This window comes from Adiantum capillus-veneris, chromosome 2 (genome assembly GCF_014529385.1).
Source record: "Adiantum capillus-veneris isolate H3 chromosome 2, ASM1452938v2, whole genome shotgun sequence".
Lineage (NCBI taxonomy): Eukaryota > Viridiplantae > Streptophyta > Polypodiopsida > Polypodiales > Pteridaceae > Adiantum > Adiantum capillus-veneris.
In genome coordinates this window covers 160,942,330-160,967,475 of record NC_140932.1, presented here as the reverse complement: position 1 = coordinate 160,967,475, position 25,146 = coordinate 160,942,330, and the positions used below count along the sequence as shown (strand labels likewise).

Genomic DNA, 25,146 nt, shown 5'->3' with positions numbered 1-25,146 from the left:
ATGAGGAGCACAGAAAGTGCCCTTTGCCTTGACAAAAGATGCAAGGGGAGGATGGTGACTCTGCAATTGTTTTTCTATTCCACGTTGCTATTAGACTAGAGGTCCAATCTGGTAGCTCTCCCCCCCCCCCCCCCCCCCCCCCCCCCCCTTTGCATTTGACAGAGTGCACCCTCCTCAAACCACCACACACCAGGCACAGCTTGAGGCTTCTCCGTTGACTTTAAGCAATATATAGGTCCACCCATGGAGCAGCAGCAGCTGCAAGCACAATGAAAACATCCACATAAAAGCCTGCAATCTCATTGGGCGTTGCACTCTTCATTTGCTGCTCTTGGGCGATTTGATTCCTGGAGCAAATTCAGCTTGGCTAGCACAACGAGCTCTCAAGTGGGCACTAGCGGTCCTCTCTCTCTCTCTCTCTCTCTCTCTCTCACACACACACACACACACACACACACACACACAAAATATGTGCGACCTAAAGATTTCTCTGCTGCGTGACGTCGTAGGTAAGGGCAAAGGTTCTGTTGCGTGAAGTCGTAGCTAGATTTTTGAGGGCAAGGCAGAACATGTGCCCGCAGAACCTATGATATCTATCGAATTTATGTAAAACATGCTTGTCAAGGCCAACATGAGAAAGGTTAGGGTACAGGTAGGCTAGGAGCACCAAGGGGTTGGGCTTGCTTCCACGGGCTGTTGCAGCACGCAGAGATTGTGATGATGGTCGACAAACCAGCAGGACATGGGCACTGCGCAGGTGAGGAAGACCTAGTTCTTGATAAGGTGGTCGCAAGAATCGCATTTTCTCAAGGGCATGGAGATGCAGAAGAGGGCGCAACACTCTTCAAAGCTAAGCTGAGTGTTGCCATCTGCATCCAACATGTGCATGAGTTAATTGTCAAGCGGGCTATGGCCCGGATGTCGTTCATAGCCATGGTGACCGGGCGCTATGCAAGTGCCCAGCTTTTCCCATCAGTGCCTCCTGCGCTCTCCTCATCGTGTACCACCTGTCTTGCCCTGCTATGCCCGCCACTTATCCATTGAGTGTGTATCCCAGTCTTCCACCTCATCCTCATACCAGCCCGCTTATATTGCAATGCTCTCAGTCAGGAGTTACCGTGTGGCATCATCACAGCAATCGTTATGCAGCACCAACAGCTAGAGGGTCGCGAGCTGAGAACCGAGATGTAGAAGCTAGTCACAAAGCCACTGAGTCGGAGCATCTCACATGCGAAGTTGCGAGATGCAGAAGCCAAGCTACAAGCCACTAAGCAAGAGCGTCTCGGACATGGGTTGACTTGGAGAAGGGCCGGGGGACAGGGGCGGAACTGTGGCTATAATTAAGAGCACTCTTGTAGGGCTGCCCCTTGCCCTAGGGAGGCGACGAGAAGGACGTGGAGGGAGCTCTGTTCTGTGCAGAGGCAAAGGTTACGAGAGAGAGAGAGAGAGAGAGAGAGAGAGAGAGAGAGAGAGACGAGGGCATGCTTTGCGACTTCGCGTCCGGACAAGCATGCGTGGCGGCTCTGATCAACCTTAGCATTGCAAGCGGCAGCTCTGCTGGTCTTCTCGGCCACCTGACTTTAGAACTTGGCTTGCTGACAACCTTGGTGCAGCTCAGCCTAGCGCCCGGCATGATCGGTAGCTCCATTCCCACCACCCTGTCCCGCCCCACCTGCCTCTGGCATCTGGGTCCTAGCCATAACTTGTTCACAGGCATCGTCTCCGCCTTCCTCGCAACCTTGCCCCGCCTAGCCACCCTCGACCTATCCTTCAATAGGCTGTCCAGATGCATTCCCTCTGGCTTCCAGCCCCGTTGTTGTTGTCATGAAGTGCGTGTGAACTTTGAGTTTTTTTTTTTTTAATGCAAAGTTGAAAAGTTAAATTAAAAGGAGAAAATACAAGAGAAGGTTCTCAAGGTAGGGCAGAGGAAGGGCCCCCATGTACATCTTTACATCTCATGTATGCATTCAAACATGATGAGTCTCGGGACAGAGTACATTTGGCTGAGACAAAACTTCCACTTTTGCCAAGGCAAGAACCTTTGTATCTCATGTTGACTTAGCTGCGAAACCCTGTTCATATTAAGAGTACATGATATGGCAAGACATTTGATTTCGTACAAAAAGGAATAGGCTTGGGCCAGGCTATTGGGTTGATCAGATGTGGATTTGTTGCGCCAGATGTTCCATATGTAGGAAGCTCTTATCTGGGACCAAAGATAGATGTCGAGACCCTGGCACTTTCCCAGCAGCAGCTCTTCCCAATTGAATGCCTGAGGATGTAGAGTGTGGACAGCTCTCTGGAGGGTCTTTAGAATCTGTTTGTTTCTTGGACAGTTGATAAACAAGTGAGCTAGAGTCTCCTCTTCAGTGTTACATCTATCACAAAGGTTCTGGGTGCCTCTGATTTTGTTAGCTTTGGCTCCAGTCCACACCCCACTATGTAGAATCAACCACAAGATCACACTTTGCTTCATGGACACAGGAAAAGCCCATATACATCTGAATCTGTAGCTCCACTGCCTTTTGCTCCAAGATAATTTCCATCTGGAGTTAAGCTTCATCTGGAGGACATCAGACAGCTCTTTATCCTGCACAAAGGTCTTATAATACACCAACAGAGTGTTAGAAAGACTTTTGGCTTGGTGACAAGGTTTGGGAGTAATTGAGACCTGCTGATGGAACTTGATTAGAATAGGGCCAAACCACAAGGCAGTAGCCATTGGCAGTTGAAAGGATTCTTGGATATTTTGTATGTCCATCCATTTGTGATTCCTGTATAGATCTCCCCAAGTTCTAATCCCCTTCTTAAAGCAGATAAGAGCTCTCCTGGAGAGTTGTATGCTCAGTTTGTGGGAATGGTAGCCAAACCAAATAGAATCTTGCATTACAAAATTAAGTTCATAGACAAGTTCAGGGGGTAAGGACTTGCCCTTCTTTATGTCCTGCCATGATTCCCAATACTTGCAGATAAGATTAGTTCCTTTAAACTTCAGATCCAGCTGGCATAGAGTAATTTCCCTTAGGGATAAGCCTGACCAGGATTTGGAGTGCTGCACACAAAAACAGGTGAGAGATCTTTGAATTAGTTTAGCCCAATAGTCATCACAGCCAATAGATCTAACAATCCATTTTGCAGCCAGTTTCTTGGCAAGGAACTCCAGATTTAAGATGCCCAAACCACCAGCTTCTTTGGGTTGACAACAGGTGGACCAGGCCACTTTGGGAACTCTGGGTATGTCCTCATTTCCTCCCCATAAAAATCTTCGAGCTGTAGAGAAAATCTTGTTCATATGAGATTTGGTAGGCCTCCAACAAGCCAGAAAGTAAACCAATGATGAAAGAATATAATGGTTCAGAACAAACACCCTGGCTGGTAGAGTTGACTGCATATTATGCCATAAGAACACTTTTCTCCTGAACCTATTCAAAACCCATTCAAATCTCTGATTCATGCTGACTTTGAATCCCATGGGAATACCTAGAAGCCTGAACACTTTGCCATCTTCAATCTGATGGCACCCAGCTTGAACCACCAAGGGAGGGGAAGAACCAGATGAAGCTTTATAACCAGTTTTACCATGATTTATCTGTGAGCCAGATGCCAAGCAAAAGGTGGTGAGGCATTGCCAGAAGCTCTCAATGGATCTGTCATCATTGCTTAGTAAGCTGTTAGTGTCATCTGCAAACTGTTGCAGACAAAGTTCCTTCTCCATATTAGGAATTATGATGCCTTTAATAGCTCCTTGACTCAGGCAATCTTTGACCAACCAACCCAATGCATCTGAAGACATAGCATACAGAAGAGGGGAGAGTGGGCATCCCTGTATGATGGATCTAGCCAGCTTTTTGTCATCAGACAATTCACCATTAAGTGCAATTTTGGCAAATGAGTTTCCAAACAAAATATGCACATATCAAATGAACTGTTTACCAAAACCAATATCAGCTAAAGACTGCAATATAAAATCCCATTCAATTTTGTCATAAGCTTTGTCAAAGTCAATTTTAGAGAATATGTATTCCTGCCCTGACTCCATGGCATACTCCATTGCTTCCCACAGAGTTATAATAGCATCTCGAATATATTTATTCTTGATAAACCCCTTTTGTTCTGGAAGAATGATTTTGTCCATATGTGGGCTGATCCTCCTAGCCAAGGATAGGGAAAAGATCTTGTAAATAGAAGTCAGACAAGAGATGGGTCTCCAATTGGAGAGCTCATCTTTGGCCCCCTTTTTGTGGATTAACTTGATAACCCCAGTGTTAACCTTAGAGGGAAGAGCTCCGAGTCTAACAGCTTCTAGCCAGACCTTCATAATGTAAGGTATGATGAAATCCTGGTAAGCTTTGAAGAATTCATTAGGAATACCATCAATACCTGGGGATTTTCCATCTTTCATAGCCCTAATAGTCTCTCTAATCTCCCCCTCTGAGATGAGACTGTCCAACATAGTTGCCAGATCATGTGATAGACACTTTTTTCTAATCTTGGCAATGTCGGCTCTTGCATTTATAATTTCCTCATTCCTGGAGGGGGGGACAGAGAAAATATTAGAGTAGAAAGAGTGAACAAATTCCAGGTTCTCTTTATGGTTAAAAACAGCACTTCCATCAATTTTCTTCAGAAAAGGGACATAGTCCCTAGCTTTCTTTTTTTTGAGAAGATTGAACATGTCTTTATTGGGCTTGTCGACCTTTCCAACCCAAAATTCTCTAGTCCAAGCTAGGGCACTGTTAGCAACCAGGAGCTCTTCCTGTCTAAGATTATCCTTTAGGTCTACGAGTTACTGAGTGAAGGAGTACGAGCGGAGTGTGACGCGAGAGAGAGTGCGAGAAGAAGAGCACGACGATATGGTGAACTCGCTCTACTATAATGTGTAGAGCATAGTGAGTTCTTATTAGGTTTTTACAAAACAATATGTGTACATACCTAGTGGCCCGCCCACTTACCTGGGCGACCACATTGGGCTTTATACCCCAACAACCTCCCACTTAAAGTCCAATGTGGTACTTTAAGTGTGAGAGAAGCTACTATACAAGCTACTATACAAGCTAATATACAAGAGATGTAGAGAAGTGATGTACTACCCTACACCTAACTGCTTGCGAAAATGCGCAAAGCTCTCTGAGGGAAGTCCTTTTGTAAGTAGATGAGCAGGATTTTCTGTGGTGTGAACTTTGACAAGATGAAGTTGCTTATCCTCGAGCATTTCCCTGATGAAATGATACTTCACATCCACATGCTTTGTCTTTGAGTGATAAACTGGATTGCGAGCCAATTGTATAGCACTTTGACTATCACAATATAACACAGGCATCTCTTCTTTGATTCCCAAATCTGTTACTAGTCGATTAAGACAAATTGATTCTTTGCATGCCTCTGATGCTGCAACATATTCAGCCTCTGTAGTAGACTGAGTAACACAATCTTGTAATCTAGAACGCCATGATACTGCTCCACCAGCCAATGTAAAGACATACCCTGACGTAGACCTTCGGTTGTCTAAGTCACCTGCATAATCTGAGTCTGTAAAACCCTTTACACTTAGCTCCTGACTCCCATAGCATATACGCATACTCTTTGTAGCTTTCAGGTATCTCAATATTCCTTTCACTGCCTCCCAATGTTTCTTGCCTGGGTTTGACATGTATCGACTTACTACTCCCACTGCAAATGCAATGTCTGGGCGAGTAGCAATCATTGCATACATCAAACTACCCACTGCAGACGCATATGGAATCTTATCCATTTCAGCCTGTTCTTCCTCAGACACAGGACAATCTTGTTTGCTAAGTTTCACATATGGTGGCAATGGAACACTCAATGCCTTTCCCTTCTCCATATTGAAACGTTGCAAAACCTTGTCAATATACTCTGTTTGAGATAACCAAATCAACTTCTTTGATCTGTCTCTCTCAATGCGCATACCAAGTATATGACTTGCCTCACCCATGTCTTTCATGTCAAACGATTTTGCCATCTTTGACTTCAAAGCTGAAATTTCTTCCAAGTGCTTGCCAGCAATCAACATGTCATCCACATACAAAATAAGGATCAGCCAACTACCATCCTTAGCCTTCTTTGTATATAGACAGTGATCGAACTCACTACGTTTGTAGCCTTGAGAAAGCATAAACTTGTGGAATTTATGGTACCATGCCCTCGGTGATTGTTTTAAGCCATAAAGACTCTTTAACAACTGGCATACCCATCTTCCTTGCCTTTCTCAACAAACCCTTCTGGCTGCTGCATGTAAATTTCCACATCTAAATCACCATGCAAGAACGTTGTCTTGACATCCATTTGGTGCAACACCAAATCTAATATGGCAACCAATGCAAGAAAGCATCTCAATGTAGTCATCTTGACCACCGGAGAGAAGACTTCATCAAAGTCAATGCCTTGTTCTTGCTTAAAGCCCTTGGCAACAAGCCTTGCTTTGTACTTTGGCTGACTATCATGAGCGGTGATCTTATACCTGTAAACCCATTTACAAGGTAGAGCCTTTTTGCCCTGTGGTAATTTAACTAGCTTCCATGTCTGGTTTTTATGCAGAGCTGTCATCTCTGACTGCATGGCCAATTGCCAATTCCCGGAGTCCTTCATTTGCACTGCTTCCTTGTAACATGAAGGCTCATTGCAATCAGTCAACATGACATAGTTCATAGATGGAACAAACCTATCAGGAGGTCGCGTGACACGTCCAGATCTACGCACAAAATAGGTGGCTCAGGCTCAGCCACAACCTGTGGTTCCACTCTATCCTGTCCTTGCTCCTCTTGAGCCCTGACATTTTGTCTTGCACGTGCAGGTCCATCTTCTTGGAAGACAACTCTTCTAATCTCCTCAACCCTCTCTGGTTTAGAATGATATTTGGATTCATTAAAGTGAACATCATTGCTGCGGATAACCTTTCTGGATTCGGGATCCAAAGTCTGTACCCCATCTCACCAGAATTACCATAGCCTAGAAAGATGCACTTTCTACTCTTTGGCTCAAGTTTGTTCCTAAATTCCTTTGGAACGTGAGTATATGCCTCACAGCCAAAGACTCTGAGATGCTTGTATGAGGGCATTTTGCCTGACCATACCATCTCTGGCACTGAATCCTTCTGCAAAACCTTGCTAGGAGATCTATTTACAAGATGAACAGCTGTTGATACAGCTTCAGCCCAAAACCCATTTGGCAGCTGTGCATTAGACAACATACTTCTGACCTTCTCTTGTATGGTCCTATTCATCCTCTCAGCAACACCATTTTGAGGAGGATTGTAAGGAGCAGTAAGTTCACGTTTTATACCTTTTGACTCACAAAAGTCCTGAAAGGCCTTTGAAACATACTCTCCACCATTGTCAGTGCGTAAGCATTTAAGCTTCTTGCCACTCTGATTCTCCACAAGTGTCACAAACGTTTTGAAAACACTAACGCTTCATCCTTGTGCTTGAGAAAGTAAACCCATACTTTCCTCGAGTAATCATCTATAAATGTCATAAAGTAAGAAGCTCCCCCTAGAGATAGGTTAGGCATAGGTCCACACAAATCACTATGAACAAGTGCCAACTGTGTATCTCTTCTACTGCTTCTATGCTTATGTGGCTGCTGTGTTTGCTTACCATACAGACAATGTTCACAGAATTCAAAATCATTAAATGAAAAGCCAGGAAAATAACCAGAACGAGACAAGATTTCCATTCCCTTCTTGGACATATGTCCTAACCGGCTATGCCACAAAGAAACGTTCGGCTGCTCGGTTACATTGATTACATTTTTAGAGACATTTGATACATAAATCATGTAAAGTCCTCCAGACTTTACTCCATGTGCTACTGTCATAGAACCCTTGGATATCTTCCACATGTTCTGTCCAAAAGTGGTGACGTAGCCAGCATCATCAAGTAAACCTGTGCTGATCAAGCTCTTTGTAATTGCGGGAACATGTCTCACATTCTTCAGCGTGAAAGAAGAGACATGTCGAATTACAATTGAACATCTCATCATCAAGTAACTTGATCAAGCTCTTTGTAATTGCAACATGTCTCACATTCTTCAGCATGAAAGCATTCTGAAACTTCATTGAACATCTCCAACACTAAGATCTCACATGTCTGCCCATTGCCTCCGAACATGATCTTTAGTGGTCACATAAGAGGTAAACCACTCCTTGTTTGGAGACACATGAAGTGATGCCCCTGAGTCTATAATCCAGTCACTCAGTGCATTTCCATCAGATGCTGTAAGAAGAGCTGAGTCCATTGTATTCTTCAAGAAGTAGATGTCTCCTGACACTAGACTGTCATCCTCTGCAACAGTGTTTGTCACATTTATTTCTTGAATCTTCACTGAGGACTTGTTCTTCTCACCATGGTCTTCAGCTTTCTCTTTGCCTTTTTCTGCTTCCATTCTCTGCAGTCTCTTTTCATGTGACCCTTCTTGCCACAATGGTAGCATTCTATGTCACTCTTGCCTTTAGCACTGCGGGACTTGCTACGAGACTGATTCCTCTTTCCACCTTTGTACTTTTCTTTGGTCCTTCCCCTGACAACTAAGGCTGTTCCTTTGCCTTTGTCCATTGTCTTTCTATTGGTTTCTTCAGTAAGCAGACTTCCTTCTACACCTGCTATGTTCAAACCATCTGGAGGTGCAGAATTACTCAAAGCTGTGCGAAAAGTGTCTCAACTTTCTGGCAATGTGATCAACAGGAACATAGCTCTAACAGGTTCATCAAACTTGACACCTTGAGCTGACAACTGATTGTAGATGGTGTTGAATTCATTCAGATGATTGGACATAGGTGTCCCTTCTTTAATCTTCAAGTCAACAAGCTTCTTAAGCCTGTATACCTGTGAAGCTGCACTCTGCTTCTCATAAAGATCACTCAGCTTTGTCCATGCTTCATAAGCCGACATCTCGTCTGCTACATTGAGGTAAACGCTTTCTGCCAAAGTCAGCATAATGGTAGAAAGTGCCAATTCATCCATTTCACTCCATTCATCTTCATCCATATCTTGTGGTTTTATCCCCTTGAGCTTTATAGGTTTTATCTGCTTCTTTTGTACCAACACGCATTAGGAGAAATATGAACCTTGCAAGGGCCTTGTAAGGAATCCTAATTTTTAGGGATTAAGGCTAATGTTGTGTGGGGTTTAGGGGGCAAGGGCATTGAAGAAGGTAGTTTTGAGTAGGCTTTTCTAGCCTTTTTTTTAGACAAATGTAGGATGTGGACCTAAAGGGTTGCTTTCTCTCTCTAGCTTTTTTTAAAGTGAAGGAAGCATAGGGGTGTGTCCACATCAACAATTCCGTAGGTCAAAAAGAGTCAAAATTTGACTTTTTTTAAAAAATTTCATTTTTATTTGTTTTTTACTTAAAACTCCCTCCCAACATATATACATATCCAAAAATCATTTTTTGACCCATTTTTTAACCCACAAGTTTAGAAAGTCTATTTTTTCAAAAATCTTTTCCCCCAAAAAGTAATAAACATTTTGTTCTCTCATCCTCCTCCCTCCTCTCCCTCCTCTCTCCTCTCCCTCTCTTCCTCTCCCTCTCTGCCCCTACCTTCCTCCTCCTCCCCAATCTCTCCCTCCCCTCCCTACCTCCTTCTCTCCTCCCATCCTGCTCGGCCTCTCTACCCTTCCCCCTCTATCTTTTCATCATTTGCTTCCTCATGCAACAGCTTCCATGGTGCTCACGGACATCACAAATGGTTTGCTTCCACCACCACGTACTCCGCACACCAAAAGCATACATATTCGCTTACCCACGGCATTTGCACCGAAGACCACTAGTGAAGGTGATCAAAGGTCATCACAGGAACGTCGCACCGCTTGTGAGACCAATGTTGAAATTTGGGTGGATGGCCATTTGTACCCTTACAATCCTATAAGCCGCTTCCATCCACCGTTTAATAGCCTTTCCACATTTCTTCAATTTCTTGGGAGGGGAGAAACAGGCTTGTTAGGCTATTGCAAGCGGCTGTGTATGGGTGCAGGTGCTTCTTTGCATATGTGGATGCACGAATGCCAAGCTCTTCACCTCAAGACGACGGCATTACAAGAGAGTGTTGCCTCTTCGGAGAGGGTAGTTAAAAGTCTTGAACAACAAATGCAAGAAAAGGAGTCCCACATCATCACATACTTGAAAGAAACACCCCTTGGTGCAAGGGAACGCAAACGCCCGTATTCATCCATTGAAACTCTTGAACATTCCGGAGGAGCACGCAAACGACGAGTTACAGCCACAAGGTGATTTGGTCTTTACTTGCATGCTGCATTCTTACTTCACACTATTTTCTAACATTTATGTTTATTTGTTGCTAGAAACTTCATCCAGGAGGCATGCGGTGGAACAAGCCAAGATAATCGAGTCAACCTTCTCACTAGTTGTCTCAATACCGAGGACATTATTTCTATCTTACAATCACCTGGAGGTAAGCACATTAAGGATGCAGTCACCAAGGACCTTATGCGTAAATTAAGAAATGTGGTTAATGATGATGACGTTCAACAAGCTTGTGATGAGGCTGGAATCAGCACCAAAGCCTATCAGGCTATTTTTCAACTCCTAAAGGATTCCCTCAAAGAACATGGCATTGTGGAAAACCTATTTCCCGTTCCTCACAAGGTCAAGCTCGCAAAGAAGGCCACAAACGAAGATGTGTTCTCCCGCATTGGGACATACCTACACATTGAGGACACAATGCCAACTTCCCTTTATGCTTCGTGCGCAACAAAGACAAGGGGAAAAGGTAAGAAACAATCCATAAGACCTTCGAATAAGGGCTTTCCTTACACAATATGGAACAATATTTTCGTGGATCTTAGAAGGCTTCAAGAAGCCATGCTTAGATTTTACGAGTTACCTGAAGAAGGTGACACACTTTACTTTTTTCTTTGGTATTATTCTTTTCATAGATGCTGAAGTTTAAGGTCTTAGCACTATTTATTTTGTAGTGCTTGGCACAAAAGTCGCTTTTGTGCTGAAACTCGATGAGTGTCAAATAGTGAAAGGCCGAAGGTTAGAGAGACTAAGTGTCACCCTAATGAACGAGGCCCTTCTGCAAACCAAGCGAAGGGATTCAGTCGAGCCATATCCCACCCTATCTTTTAGCGTGCAATCAGAGAAAGACATTTGGTGGTTGGGTACTATTGAGGTGCCCAAAGAGACCAATGGAGTACTTTCGTGGATTTTTGAGAGAACTCCATGGATCACAGAAGTAATACACTCCCAAATTGCAGGTCAGAAGTTGGAGATTGAGGGCTTTGGTAGTTATGATGTGGAGTGGCACTTAGGTGGGGATTTGAAGATCATAAAGTGTTTGCTTGGCTGCAAACAAGGGGCTTCTTCTCTCATGCCTTGTCCATTTTGCACTCGAGGGTACAAACCTAATGGACAAAAATCACACAAGAGCACTGCAAAGGCCAGTTACATGCTTCCATGGCAAGGGCATGGAGAACAAGGGTTAGATTGTCATGATGTCGGAGATGAAGGTAGAGAATGGGAAGCGTCTATTCTGAGATGTCCCATGCTCAATGCCCCAGACCGTTATCAAAAGGACCACACTTGGAATCCAATCTTTCGATTTCCTCTATCGAATGTACATTTTTGTACATTACACGCATTCATGCGTATTTTTGATAGGCTATTGAAGCTCCACATTGACTATGCTTTCACAATGAAACCGTTGGAAAAGTCCTAGGAAGCGATCGAAAGAGTGGAGGTACTCTTGAATTCCATTGGCTGTCACGGTGGAAATGTGTCTATAGTTGCTGCAAAGAACACAGGGGAGGCCCATGAAATTGCTCAACAAGTGTCAATGAGTGGACAAAAAGCTAGACACTTTTTGAAGAAAGTTTCCCAAGGAAAGCCAAGTCGATATGATGCTCAAAGCAGCTCCAACCAGCAGGCAGGTAACCTTTGGGAGCTTTGGAAGGAGTTATGCAAAGCTACTACTGACAATGATTCAAATGGCGAGCTTGCAAACAAGCGCAAGAAATTTTGGGCCCATTTTGATGAAATGGTCAAGCTTATGAGCCTTAACAGCACAACAGAAGAACAACGGCAATCATTTCAAGAAGCTTTGGCGGATTTTACCAAGGTCTTCACCCTTTCTTGGGGTGAAAATAACATCACACATTACATGGTAAGTCATTCATGGTGTATTCATTACAAGGGATTGTTTTTATTTACTAATGTGGATCATTTGCTCATGTGAACAACATATCTTGTTTGCGCATGGTGCATTTTTTATGCACAAGTATGGATCGCTTGAAACTTTTAGCACTCAAGGCATGGAGAAGTCCCATTATCGAGCAAGGGGAGTGTACTTCAAAAATAATCGACATGGTGGTGGAATGGTGCAATCCAATTATTTGGAGGAGATGTTCAGTTGGTTTTTTCGCACAACATTTGCTCGTAAGCTCACAATGGAGCGTGCGCGACAATCCAAGATTGCTATTGAAGTGCGCAAATGGAGTCGTCAAGAGCATAGCAACAAGTGGCAAATGTCGCAAGGTCCCACCAAGCATGCTGCATGGCGGCGATGCAGAGTGCGACAAGGATCAAAGTGGATACTACGCGAGTCACTAAACGTGAACGCAGGGTCCAACTCTTAGCGACATGTTTATTTAAAAAATAATACTTCTTTTAAAAAAATTAGTGTGAACAGGGCCTTTTTAAATGGGCCCTTATAAATATTGCATGCTCTCATAAATCACTCATTTCTTAAGAACAGGTGAGCTCTTACCAACGAAATGGCGCGCGCACAAACAAACCGCGAAAGAGCATCCGCCTGCCAACAAAAACACCCTCCAAGGATGTGAGAAGCCGTCATGGCTTAAAGGCACAAGAAAACGGCCACAAACACCTGGCCGTTCCAGTAACTTTCTGGTAGTGGGCATGGTGGTAGGGCACGAGAGTCATCAAGGACTGTTGAATCTCCACCTCCTCAAGATATAACACCTAGAAAGAGAATGAAGCAACGTGCCCAGCGCTGGAGAGAAGCAGAGGGCCAGCAAACATCAGAGTCCGATAGCGAGCAGCGTCGCGCCCCAATCACAAGCAGGACCATCCAGGACTCGGTGGTCAATACAGACACGAATCAGAGAGTGAGCCACCATGGCTGCGAAGGAAAACATACCGCGCACCACATCGGGTGGCCGTTGGGGGGAAGACATTGCCTCAAGGGAAGGGGCTCTCCCCATCACGACAAGATCGGCAACCAAGGGAAGAGGAAGAATCAGAACAGGCTGCAGAACCAACCCCTAAGCATGTAAACAGACGCAAGTCTAAGTTTTTCAAGAAGCCTTCATGCCGCCCGCCAGCAAATGTGCAAGTGCCCCCAAGACAACCGCAGCGGCGCCGAAAAATAGCAAGGGCATTTGCAGAAATCCGCCACTACCAGAAGACGACGGAGCTCTTGATTCGATGCGCCCCCTTTGCTCGCACTGTGAAGGAAGTGCTTCAAAGCTATGGAAATCAGTATAGAATGCAAGCAATAGCGCTAGAGGCTATTCAAGAAGTTGCAGAGGCCCACATCATTTCAGTGTTGGAAGATACCAACCTATGTGCCATTCATGCAAAGCGAGTGACAATACAGCCAAAAGATATGCAGCTTGCACGACGATTGCGACGAGACTTCGAGCATTAGCCGAAGTTACCCCTCTTTTTTTATTGCACACCCTTATCTTTGTAATGATTTGACTTTCCAATGACAATATGATCAATAGTTGTGTCTACTCTGTCTATTATCTTTGTAATTTCAAGTTCTGTATGTAATTGTAGTCAATTTCAGTAAATTTGTGCATTTTAAGTACCCTTAGGGGTAGATAAGCCTACAAGGGGCAGAAAAAGGCCTGGCCACAAGGGCGCACAAATGGCCCATCCAAAACTGATGGATGGGCCATTTGCGCGCCCTTGTGGCCAGGCCTTTTTCTGCACCTTGTAGGCTTATCTACCCTCAAGGGTACTTAAAATAACCAAATTTACTAAAACCTATTGGTTTTGCATCAATATTTTATATGGATTCTTATGGATACCTTTTTTTTGGTCATTTCAAGCTTTGAATTCCTTATAGGATATCAAAACAAATAACATATTGTGAAACCAAGTGTCCAATGTAATTTGACTTTTTGGTGCAAGGGTGTAGTAGGTAGAGCTAAAGCAAGTGATAGTTTGCTGGAAACTTCATTTCATAATTGATTTGAGCTTTTCTAGTGTCCTTGAGTGTGAACATATCCTGGAATTGCCATAAAAGGTTGCATTTAAATGAATGATGCAAAACCAATCCATTGCAATAAATTTATGCTTTTTAAGTACCCTAGTGGGTAGATTGGCCTATAAGGGGCAAAAAAATGCCTGGCCACAAGGGCGCGCAAATGGCCCATCCAAAACTGATGGATGGGCCATTTACGCACCCTTGTGGCCAGGCCTTTTTCTGCCCCTTTAGGAGCTTATCTACCCCAAGGGTACTTAAAATCACAAATTTACTAAAACCTATTGGTTTTGCATCAATATTTTATATGGATCCTTATGGAGACCTTTTTTTTTGTCATTTCAAGCTTTGAATTCTTATAGGATATCAAAACAAATAACATATTGGGAAACCAAGTGTTCCAATGTAATTTGACTTTTTGGTGGCAAGGGTTGTAGGTAGAACTAAAGCAAGTGAGAACTAAAAGGATAGTTTGCTGGAAACTTCATTTCATAATTGATTTGAGCTTTTCTAGTGTCCTTGAGTGTGAACATATACTGGAATTGCCATAAAAAGGTTGCATTTAAATGAATGATGCAAAACCAATCCATTGCAATAAATTTGTGCTTTTTAAGTACCCTAGGGGGTAGATTGGCCTATAAGGGGCAAAAAAATGCCTGGCCACAAGGGCGCGCAAATGGCCCATCCAAAACTGATTGATGGGCCATTTGCGCGTCCTTGTGGCCAGGCATTTTTTGCCCCTTATAGGCTAATCTAACCCCCTAGGGTACTTAAAAATCACAATTATACTCAAATTGACTGCAATTACATACCTTGAAATAACAAAGTCAAAAAACAATTCATATCACCAATTGAAACAATTTTCAAGATTGACAAATCAGATTGAAAAGAATTTGCAATATAGAGAGACAATTTCAAATATTTTTTATTTCTTCTAGCACGGTGATTTTACATCATGTATCTGAGGAGTTCAGAATTTTTTTGACCATTTCCTGGCGCCTATTTTGCGCGTAAGGCAACTCCCCAGTCAAGAGGGACTGCGCTATGGCATTTGGGTCAGTTGAGCCAATGGAAGCATGTATCCCTATCTGGGCAAGCACTTTACCACGAAAGCAGTGCCAAACGCTGTCATACAAGGGATCTACGCACTAGGAACACTTGATGCGTAGTAATGAGCAATGGTACTCAAACACAAAAACTGCTCAAAGCTTTAACGACCAAGTCATAAAATGGGCTTGGGGAGTAAATTCATTATGGATAATGGCCACATCGCCAGGGGGAGTTGTCCGAGGTAATGCGCACGGGAAGCTTGAGGTCCAAAGCCCGTCCGCTTGCCACTCGTCCTTGCAGCAAAATCATCAACCTCCACAACATCCTGTCATAAACCGATGAAGGTTGAGAAAAAAGACAACGAAGGATAAAATATAACATGAAAATTAGGATACAGTTTACCTCCTGCTCCTTGTCATCCTCCTCCCTGTTGCCCTTTGCATCCAAGTCAATGGTCCCATGCACCACAGATACAAGCTTTGGATCATCAGATGGGAGGTTGCATAATGGCATAGGCATCCTAGCAGCCTCAACCTTGGCTTGCGTGGCTTGGAAATCTTCATCAGCCACGTGCAACTGCTCTGCTGCCAGGACCCTCCGCACATACAACTGCAATAGTGTCAGCAACAGAGTCCCCATCTGGCAAGAGCTTGCTTTCTAGGGCATCTGGCGTATTGTCTAAGGGACATTTGCTGCGTTGCATAGCACGCTCAAGCATTCATCCATGCGCAGGCCAAATGCTTTTTCCAAATCATGCAGGAACACAAACTCCTCCCCATCCACTAACACTGAGGAGAAGCGGCTAATTTCTACCTCTGGGATAGCCACATCCGTTAGTGGTAGTGGCACGGAGTGTCACTAGGGCCAGCCGAAACTATGGATTTCTCAACCACTTCCTCAAGACCCCTAGGGTACTCGAGCTGGTGTGCTTTTCCTTCCGCTGCAGGGTTCATGGGGATAACCTGCTGCTCCTTGGTGTCCTTGATAAAGGACCCAACTTGAAGGGTGTGGTAAGCGGAGCTCCTCCAAATCAGGTTCCTCGCTCACCAAGAAGATAAATGTTGCGAGCCGAGAAAGGTACTCCACCCCCCCCACTTGCGCTTCTTGATCGCTGACACCCCCAGGGCTTGCTCGTCCAAGTAATGGCCTGCATTGGTTGCAATTTCTTGGAATCGTTGCAACCGCTTGGCGAATGGGCGATCACCTTGTGTATATAGCGCAAAAGATCGCAAGGCACCCAGATCCCTGCATGTGGGGGATAGATGCAGAATATTTTATGATGTGCTTCTCCATGAACGCAGAAATCTCCTCAAATGCATCCATGTGAAGGGCAACTGTGGCGTCAAGGTCAGGGAGACGAGTAAAAAAGGTGTGGAGGTCCAACTTCCCTTTGTATTTGGTGTCCTCGAGGAAGAGGATGAAGCGTGACAAAGGGGTGGATGTGGGTACAGATGAGAGGCTGTGGCAGCATCCATGTTTAGCCTGGGGTGTGGATAGAGAGTGGAGGAGCTCAGGAGTTGCAAAAGCGAAAATAGTGAATGAGTTAGGTGGCCCCCCTTTTATAATGTACCCTTTTTTTAAGACATTAAAAAAAAAAGGCACTTTCATCAAAAAATGATTTCTCATCCCAATGCAAAAAATTATATTCAAAAGCATGATTTGCCGAAGCAAATCATGTTGATTACAGCGGGGATCAATATGAAAATTGCAAGAGTTACAAAGTTATAAGATCGATAGCATAGTTCCATCTATCCCCCAGTCCTCCTCGACCTTCAATTTGTCTTCCATTCTCTTCCCAATCTGCGGACATTCATTACAATAAGCATCTAATGATCGACAAACCATGATGTATTGAAAATGTGGTGGAAGGATTCTCACCTTTTGACCTTGTAAACGAAATTGTGCTTGTTGAAGGGCCTCAAAACCCATAATAACCAAATGTTCTCGAACATTACTGAGAGTCCAATGCTTGTTCACTTGGACTGCCTCCAAAGCATCGTTGGGCATCTTCACTGCAATGTCAAAGCTTGTTGCAATAGCGCCGTCTACACTCTGTAAGGGAGTCCACACTCCAAGTTTGCACATCCAACGATCATAGTGAAATCGTATGTACAAGGAGGTGCGGGATTTCAAATAGCGCATTCCAATACCTGAAGCTCCAACCTTACAACGGTACCGGTCCCCGTTGTGCATGCCCTCCACAAAACCCCAGTCCTCTTCTAAAAGCCTTCCTAATTCCTCGTAATGCGCATGTTTACATACAAGCATTGAGGTAGTCTCCACAAATCCAAACTCTTTAAAAATGTGCACAAAACAATGAATAGGCAAACACCAGCTCAAGCCCACAGACCTAGAAGCTTTAGAGTATTTCAAAGAGTTTTGGACATCCATTATCATCTTTTGCTTGAAAGATGCTACCGACCACAAATCTGGGACCGGCCACTCCATACTTAATAAGGAAGTTACTTTGATGGGTTCAAGCGTTCCAAATGCTTGTGTAGAAGTAGGGACAATATAGGAGTGAGAATAGAAGAAAATCCTTCTTTGAACCAGTTTGGTTGGGCAAAGATGCGGGAACATTATTGCTCCAATATCCGCATGTATAGCATTGAATGTGCCGGAGAGACTATGTAGTGGCTGCTCCTCCACCAACGTGGATGGAAATATGACTATAAATGCATGGCAAATGTTAAGTATGAATCCATAATAACATTACACTGTGATTTCACACCTAGCTTTGTATTCTCAAAACATGTACTTACAATGTGTTGGAAATCGAGGTGGTTGTTGCAAGTGCATGTTTGACATTGAGAAAACATGTTGCACAATGGCTATGGTCCCCTTGTCTTTGCGGTTCTTGAAGCCAAGGAGCTTTCCTTTCCAATGAAGATCCAAGTTTGCATGATTCCGCACACGATGAGGGCTAACAGCAGATGGTTGCATGTATACCCAAGCACCTTTGGTGAACTCTTGTGGCACCCACTCATCATCTACACCTCTAGTGTTGTGGCATGCAAGTGCTGTGACCTCATCCTTTGGTCGCCTTTGTGAAGTAGAGTTGGCCATGGTTGATCAAAGCAAACTAGGAGGAGGAGAAGAACCTTGCTTGTTGCTACAATGTAGGTGTGATAAAGTGATATGAGAAAATGGTCAACCCTTGTGGCAATGGGAGGAGAAGGTGGACAACCCTTGCTTGGTGTGGCACTCGGAGGAGAAGGTGGATAAGCCTTGCTTGGTGTGGCAATGGAAGGTGGTAGGGGAGGAGAGAGGAGCTTCCTTGCTGCAACAATGGAGATGGTGTAAAGAGAGAGAGTGTTGGAGTAGAGGATGAGTGTGATGGTTGCAACCAAGGAGGGGTTGGAAAAGAGGTTCTAGAGAGAGAAAATCCCTTTTTGCCTAATAACTAATTTTGGGGGAGCTCTGGATAGCAAAAAAAGATTTTTTAAAAGTTTTCAAAAAAATTTGAATTTTAGGGTTTTTGGATGCACGTTTTGACTTTTTGAGATCAAAAAATGTTTTTTTGACCATAAAATAGTTTTAGGGGAGTTTTCAGAAGATGAAATTTGAGTTTTGAAATTTTTGAAAAATTTCAAATTTTTGGGATTTTTTCAAAACCGGATCAAAAAGGAGGGAAGTTGGAGGTTCCATATTGCCCACCCCCCCCCCCCCCCCCCACCCCCCACCCCACCTTCTCACTAGGTAAGAGCCCATTTAAAAAGTATAAGACTACTTTGTCCCCCTACATTTTTCAGGGGAATGAGTGTGTCCACCACCCTCTTCTCATTGGCTGGCCTCTAATTAACCTTAATCCCAAAGGGCCCCTAGAGGGTTCATATTTTTCCTAATGGTGCCAAATCTGCTTCTTCCACAATGGAAAATTGGTTCCATCCAGCTTCTTGATATTGTAAAGAGCAGTGTCCTGTGATCCAGCCATAGCTACGCTTCACAGTAGTTTACTTTCCTGGGAAAAATTCGGCAGAGTTTCCCCTGTAAACTGACCTCTGAACCAATATCAACATGTCAAATGAACCAAGAAAGCTTCAGATTCTGCAGAAATTTCGGCTGTGTCTCCTTTGTAAAATGGCTCTGGTGTACTCAAAAACAGACCAAAAACAGCTCAAAAAACACTGTCTCTCTGACACTGTAAGCTGCGGGTAAACCTATCCTGTACCTGTAGTGTCTCTCACTGTCCTGTCACTGTCCTGTAAGCATAGACTGCGACAATGCCTCAATGGCAGTAAAGCATAGATGCAATCCCAACTGTCTAACTCACAGTCAATACATCCTAGCTGCCTATCTAAGGGTGCTCGAGGGATCGCTCCAAGACCTGTATCACCGAAAGGATCTCAACATTTGAGAATCCCCCAGCTCAATAAAACCTCACTCGACCCTCAACAAAGGCTGCACTGAATCTAACAATACATAGACTTCCCACAAAATCATACATCCATAAATTTCCCACTATATGTTGTAACCGCTGCGGCGGTTGTTTGCTGCGTGACTCACAGCCAGCAAACCCTCAACAGACATACATCATCTCTAACAATACATCCCATGTGGAAGTACGTGCAATTTCAGGATGAAATCTGGAATATCAAGCAGCAAACACAAGCTACCTGATGAACTAGTGGATGTCGCCTACAATCTGTGTGTAGATGCACCCGTGTCGTATGTGACACGCCTCCAAGAACTGTGAGCCGTCCTTCGATGTGTAGACAGCCACAAATCAACACTCTGGGAGTGCCGATATCCTCAGCACCTGCAGTCGTAGGCCAAAACCCCAAATTTGCAGAGTCAGATCTGCACCCGCTGAGACCACGTAGTCGAAAATGGCCTGCGCAGAACTTTGTCGAAGCCGAACGGTGGCCGAGATGACCTCAGAATGAAATTCTGAGAACACAAAGCCCTTTGGGCCGACCCACAAGATTTGGGGCCGTGTCTTCGCCTGTCGAATCTCACTCCAATCTGAGCAGGTGACTCTGGCTACCTGCAAATGCTACCCCGAGCCTCGATTTGAGCTCTGATACCAGTTGAAGGAGTACGAGCGGAAGTGTGACGCGAGAGAGAGTGCGAGAAGAAGAGCACGACAATATGGTGAACTCACTCTACTGTAATGTGTAGAGCATAGTGAGTTCTTATTAGGTTTTTACAAAAGAATATGTGTACATACCTGGCGGCCCGGCCACTTACCTGGGCGACCACATTGGGCTTTATACCCCAACACTGAGTAGGGGCCTCCTCTGGGGACAGACATTTCTCTAGGTCAGAGATCTTGTCCCTTATCATCATCCTTCTAGTAGATCTAATTTCCTTGGCCTTCCTCTTACAATCAGTAAACAATCTCTGAATATTCTTAACAGCTGAGTCCCATGCCTTAAATGGTGAAGTACAAGCAGAAAAAGAAGAATGCATAACCTCTTTGACTTTAGCTTTAACAGAATTCAGTTTGAGCAATGACTGGTCTAAATGTGGCCACCCAGCTTTAAATGAACACTCAGACTGATCCAGTACAGTAATGACAGGCAAGTGATAAGAAAGAAGAAGAGAATTATCTGTAACACAACTAATTTGCCAATGTTTCTGCATCAAGTCCAAAGACATATAAACTCTGTCTAATCTGGTAGATCTAAAGTTCTCACCTGCTTGTTTATTACTCCAAGTGTGTCCAGATTCTTCAGAAATATCCATCAGCTCAAGATTATCTACCATATTGTCCCACTGGACCCTTTCATTGCCTGTTATAATCTGCCCCAGATTTTTAAATCTATCCTACAAAGATGTCACATTATTGAAGTCTCCAGCCAAGATAATGTGATTATGCAAGAGACTCAATTCATTCCAAGTAGCTGCTCTATCAGAAATAGAATTAGATGCATACAAACTGATAACTGTATAGTTGAAAGGTTCGGCAAGCTCAACATCTATCCAGTTGCCCCTCTGGGAGGATGGACATTGTTTGATCATGGAAGAATGTTTGGAATGGATGCCTATGGCAGCTCCACCTTTCCCATGTTGGTGAGAGGTAGTAAACCACAAGTACTGAGAGCCCATCCTCTTTAGATTGAATTCCAACTTGGAGCCTGAAAGTTTTAGTTCCTGAAGACAAATAATGTCAGCATTCAGAGAGATGTCAGCACACCACTTCTTAATGCCAGCTGCTTTAACCTGGTCTGAAAACCCCCTACAATTATAAGACAGTACTGTTAGTTTAGGGACTGTCATTTTTTACTATTTTTTGAGGGTTTGGAAAGAACCATTGAAACTCTGTAGGGATCTAAATCCTTCTCTTTTTTCCTCTTGGGTTTGCCTTTGATTATCACAGGTAGTACTTCCTCCTTTGTTGTAAGCATGTTAGTATCTTCAGATGTGCTAGGGGAGGCAGCTAAATTGAGTTTTTCTTTTTTGTCTGCCGCTTCAATCTCCTCTTCAAAGAATAAGGTGTGTTGATCAACTTGCATGCCTGCGAATTGAGTACTAGGAATGTTCTCACCCTCACTGTCTGAGACTTGACTCTGATCCCCCTCCTCTTCCTTGGAACCAGGAGTGAGAGCAATGTCGCCATTATTTTCTACAAGGGTGGGATTTGACGGATTGGTGGTATGGGTCTGTTTCTCAGGGGATGGAAACTGCTCAGGGCTATCAGGGATGAGACCAGAGGTTGCTGTTGTAACATTGAGAGGATCAAATACATCCTCTAACCAAGCTTGAGGAGGTTGGCCTTTAGGAATGTTGCTTCTTCTCCTTTGCTGCTTATAGGAGTTCCTCCTATGCACCTGCTGAAAATGCCTTTCAACTTCTTCTTGTACCTCTTTCTCAGGTTCCTTTGGAGCAAGCTCAGGACAGTGCTTGATTAAATGACCTTGTTTCATGCAATTGAAACAAGCATTAGGTAAGTTCCTGTAGAAAACTTTATGAGTATGTAACATTTTACCAGTAGAGTCAGCTATAGGGATTTCAAACCTCATATCTTTGTTAGTATCAATTTCAATCAACAACTGAGGGTCCCATTTTGGATTAAAACCACCCCTTGCTTTCTGGCCAAGTACTCTGCCCAACTGAGATCCCAACTCTTTGAGCCAGGGGTAGAACTCTACTGGTAAGTCTGGAAAATCGATCCAAATAGGCACTTTTGTTGGCTTATCACCCCTTGGGTTGAAGCCTTCAAACCATTTAAAGACAGAGAGAGGGGTGTTCTTGATGAGCCATTGTCCTTGGCTGATAACCTGAAAGGCTTCATTGGCAGAGTCAAAGAAGAATAAATAGTAATTATTAGGTAAATATTGCACATGACTCGGTTTCATGTTTCTGTTTCCCTAGTGCTGAGCAATCCAAAGCTTCAATGCTTCTGCTGAAGGTCTAATCCCATGAACTAATCCAATGAATACTCGTTCTTGCAATTGAGAATACCAAGCATGCAATGCTTTTTCTTCAATGACAAAAGTACCCTCAGGGAGGGGTACATGCTCTTTATTGGAGTTAAAGTGAATTGGGGGACACGGAGAGGGATCAGAATTAGGAATGGGAGCAAAAGCCTCTTCTCTCCCTTGGGGCGCTTGAGGGTGTGGGGGAAGGTCCTCATTGTACTTAATGAACGATTGTTCAAGCCCCCTTTGAAAAGGACCAAGGTCGCCACCATGAAATCCCTCGTGCATGTGGTTAAGGTGAGTCGCATTACCAAAATATTCATCATTCCAAACAGGGTTTTGTACAAGGTGTGGCAGAGGACCCATACCTGGTTGCGCTAGAGATGGAGACCTCTGTATAGGGTTGCACTTCCCTTTGGTGACCCCTGCATACGTCTGAGGGGGGGAATGATGACTACCAGGGCTAAAGACAGAGAGCCCTTTTTCCAAAGAAATACCTGCATGTGGGGGGTATCTGGCCCCATGGGATGGAGGGGTAAATGCCTTATGCACTATCAACTTTGAAGAAGAGGTAAACCTGTCCTTTTGAGCTTCTGCGCTGGGAATAAGCCCATTCCGTAGGGCTTCGTGTAACGCCATCCCTGACCCCCCCAAAGGGGGAAGCCTGAGGAAGAGTCAGAATCGAAGCAGACAGATCTTAGAAGAGGTAGGTGAAGAGAGGGACAGAGAGCGCTCAGAATTCTCAGCATTCAGCATGCGCTCAGAAGTCTGGTCTCATCATTCTCCATGCGAGTTACTTGCAAGCTCCCCGTGTGAACTTTGAGTTCCTATGGGCTCACAGGTATATATGTTTTCGGATTTTTGTGAGACTGAGGGCGCCTGACCAGTGGCACCAACTTCCAAGAGTAAATGAGTGGAGGAAAAGACGAAGACTACGGACTTTAATTTAGTAATGTCCCCACAAATCTCAAGCTTTTTTACTAGATTTCGAGCACATTCAATAATGTAATCTTTGAAAAAATCTTCTCTCAATATCTTTTGAGAGAAAACATGAGATTGTCACTCACTCACTATCACTCCTAACTTTCTCATGAGTGTTAACTACAGAACTCACCGATCAAACAATTTCATTCTTTATTTTATTTTTTAACATACATATCACATTTTTCCCTAAGAAAAAAGGCAAACCACCACTATGGCCTTAGCCCTTTGGGCAGGTCAAAAACCCATGGAGCGGAAAGTCAAAAGACTTTTTTGCGTATATAAAGATAGATGGTCGAGTGCAAATTATTACATTTGTGTTTTTCATTGTTTAATTTTTCTTTAGTATTTTATTCTCTTTAGAGTGTTCTTGCATTATGTATGCAATAAAATATTTATTTTGAAGCCATTAGGTATATCATTTGAAGTCATTATTATAGTAAATGTCATATTTTGACATAATTACACACCTAAATCCTTGATTATAGATCGATATGTATACATGTATGAATATGCTCGTGACACCTTACCCGCTAGATGCTGGACTGGGAGTTTGACCCTCAAGGCAAAAATGAGGCAAGGAATTATTATATAAAAAAGTTAATAAAGACTAAAATGACCTACCTTTTACATTAAGAAAGAGAAAAGAAATGAATTATAAAAATATAAATACAGAGCAAATAGTCACTCTCTCTCTCTCTCTCTCTCTCTCTCTCTCTCCACACACACACACACATAGAGAGAAACAAAGAAAAGGCAACTCATGAATATATGAAAGAGAAGTAATTAAAAAAAAATCTCAAAAGAAACTAATTCGAATTTCTTTCATTCGGTTTTCTTTTCAAAACATTATCAACTCTTTCTTTTCTTTGGCCATCTATATCTATCTATCTATACTATATATGAAGCAGCTTAAATTTTTCAAGGAAGGAGAGACCCTCCATATGTTACTCACTACTTCACTTAAAAGAAAACCTTATAAAACCTCTATCATTAGTTTTTCTTTGTTATCATTAATATAAAACTAGTACAACGGCCCCGCCTTCGGCGGCGGCATTACCTCTGGCAGTGCTATGAGGATTTTCTTACCTTAGGCATGCCAACACTATCTACAATATCTGGAGAGACACCATCACTTAGCATCTACCAAAAAACACCCAAAACCTCCTTGGTCCTGCCTAAGTTGGACATAACTTGCAATTAGTTCATTCAAAGAGAGGACATCCTCGACACGAAGCACCTCAAGCACCTTTTGTGCTTTATGAAGTGCACCACATTTGGCATACATGTTGATCAAGGCAGTTTCGAGACGTTGCATCTGCCAAAAGCTCCTTGACCCTCCTGCCCAGGTTAGGCATATCCTGTAGTCAATGCATTTCAAGAGATGACATCCTGGACAGGAAGCTCCTCAAGCACGTTTAGTGCTTTATAAAGTACACCACATTTGGCATACATGTCGACCAAGGTAGTGCCAAGCATGCCATTCCTTCAATCAATCACTGACTAAGGATATCATTATGAATTCTTTTGCCCATATCA

General features: G+C 43.6%; 1 protein-coding gene across 1 annotated transcript; it reads left to right on the top strand.

Moving 5' to 3' along the window:
• The first annotated feature begins 221 nt into the window (after nt 1-221).
• Nucleotides 222-23,576, top strand: LOC147463970 (uncharacterized). Its single transcript, XM_086497966.1, has 2 exons — nt 222-1,833; nt 23,431-23,576. The coding sequence occupies exons 1-2, from the start codon at nt 1,482-1,484 to the stop codon at nt 23,574-23,576; spliced, it is 498 nt and encodes a 165-aa protein (XP_086354092.1). The 5' UTR covers nt 222-1,481.
• The last annotated feature ends 1,570 nt before the right edge of the window (nt 23,577-25,146 follow it).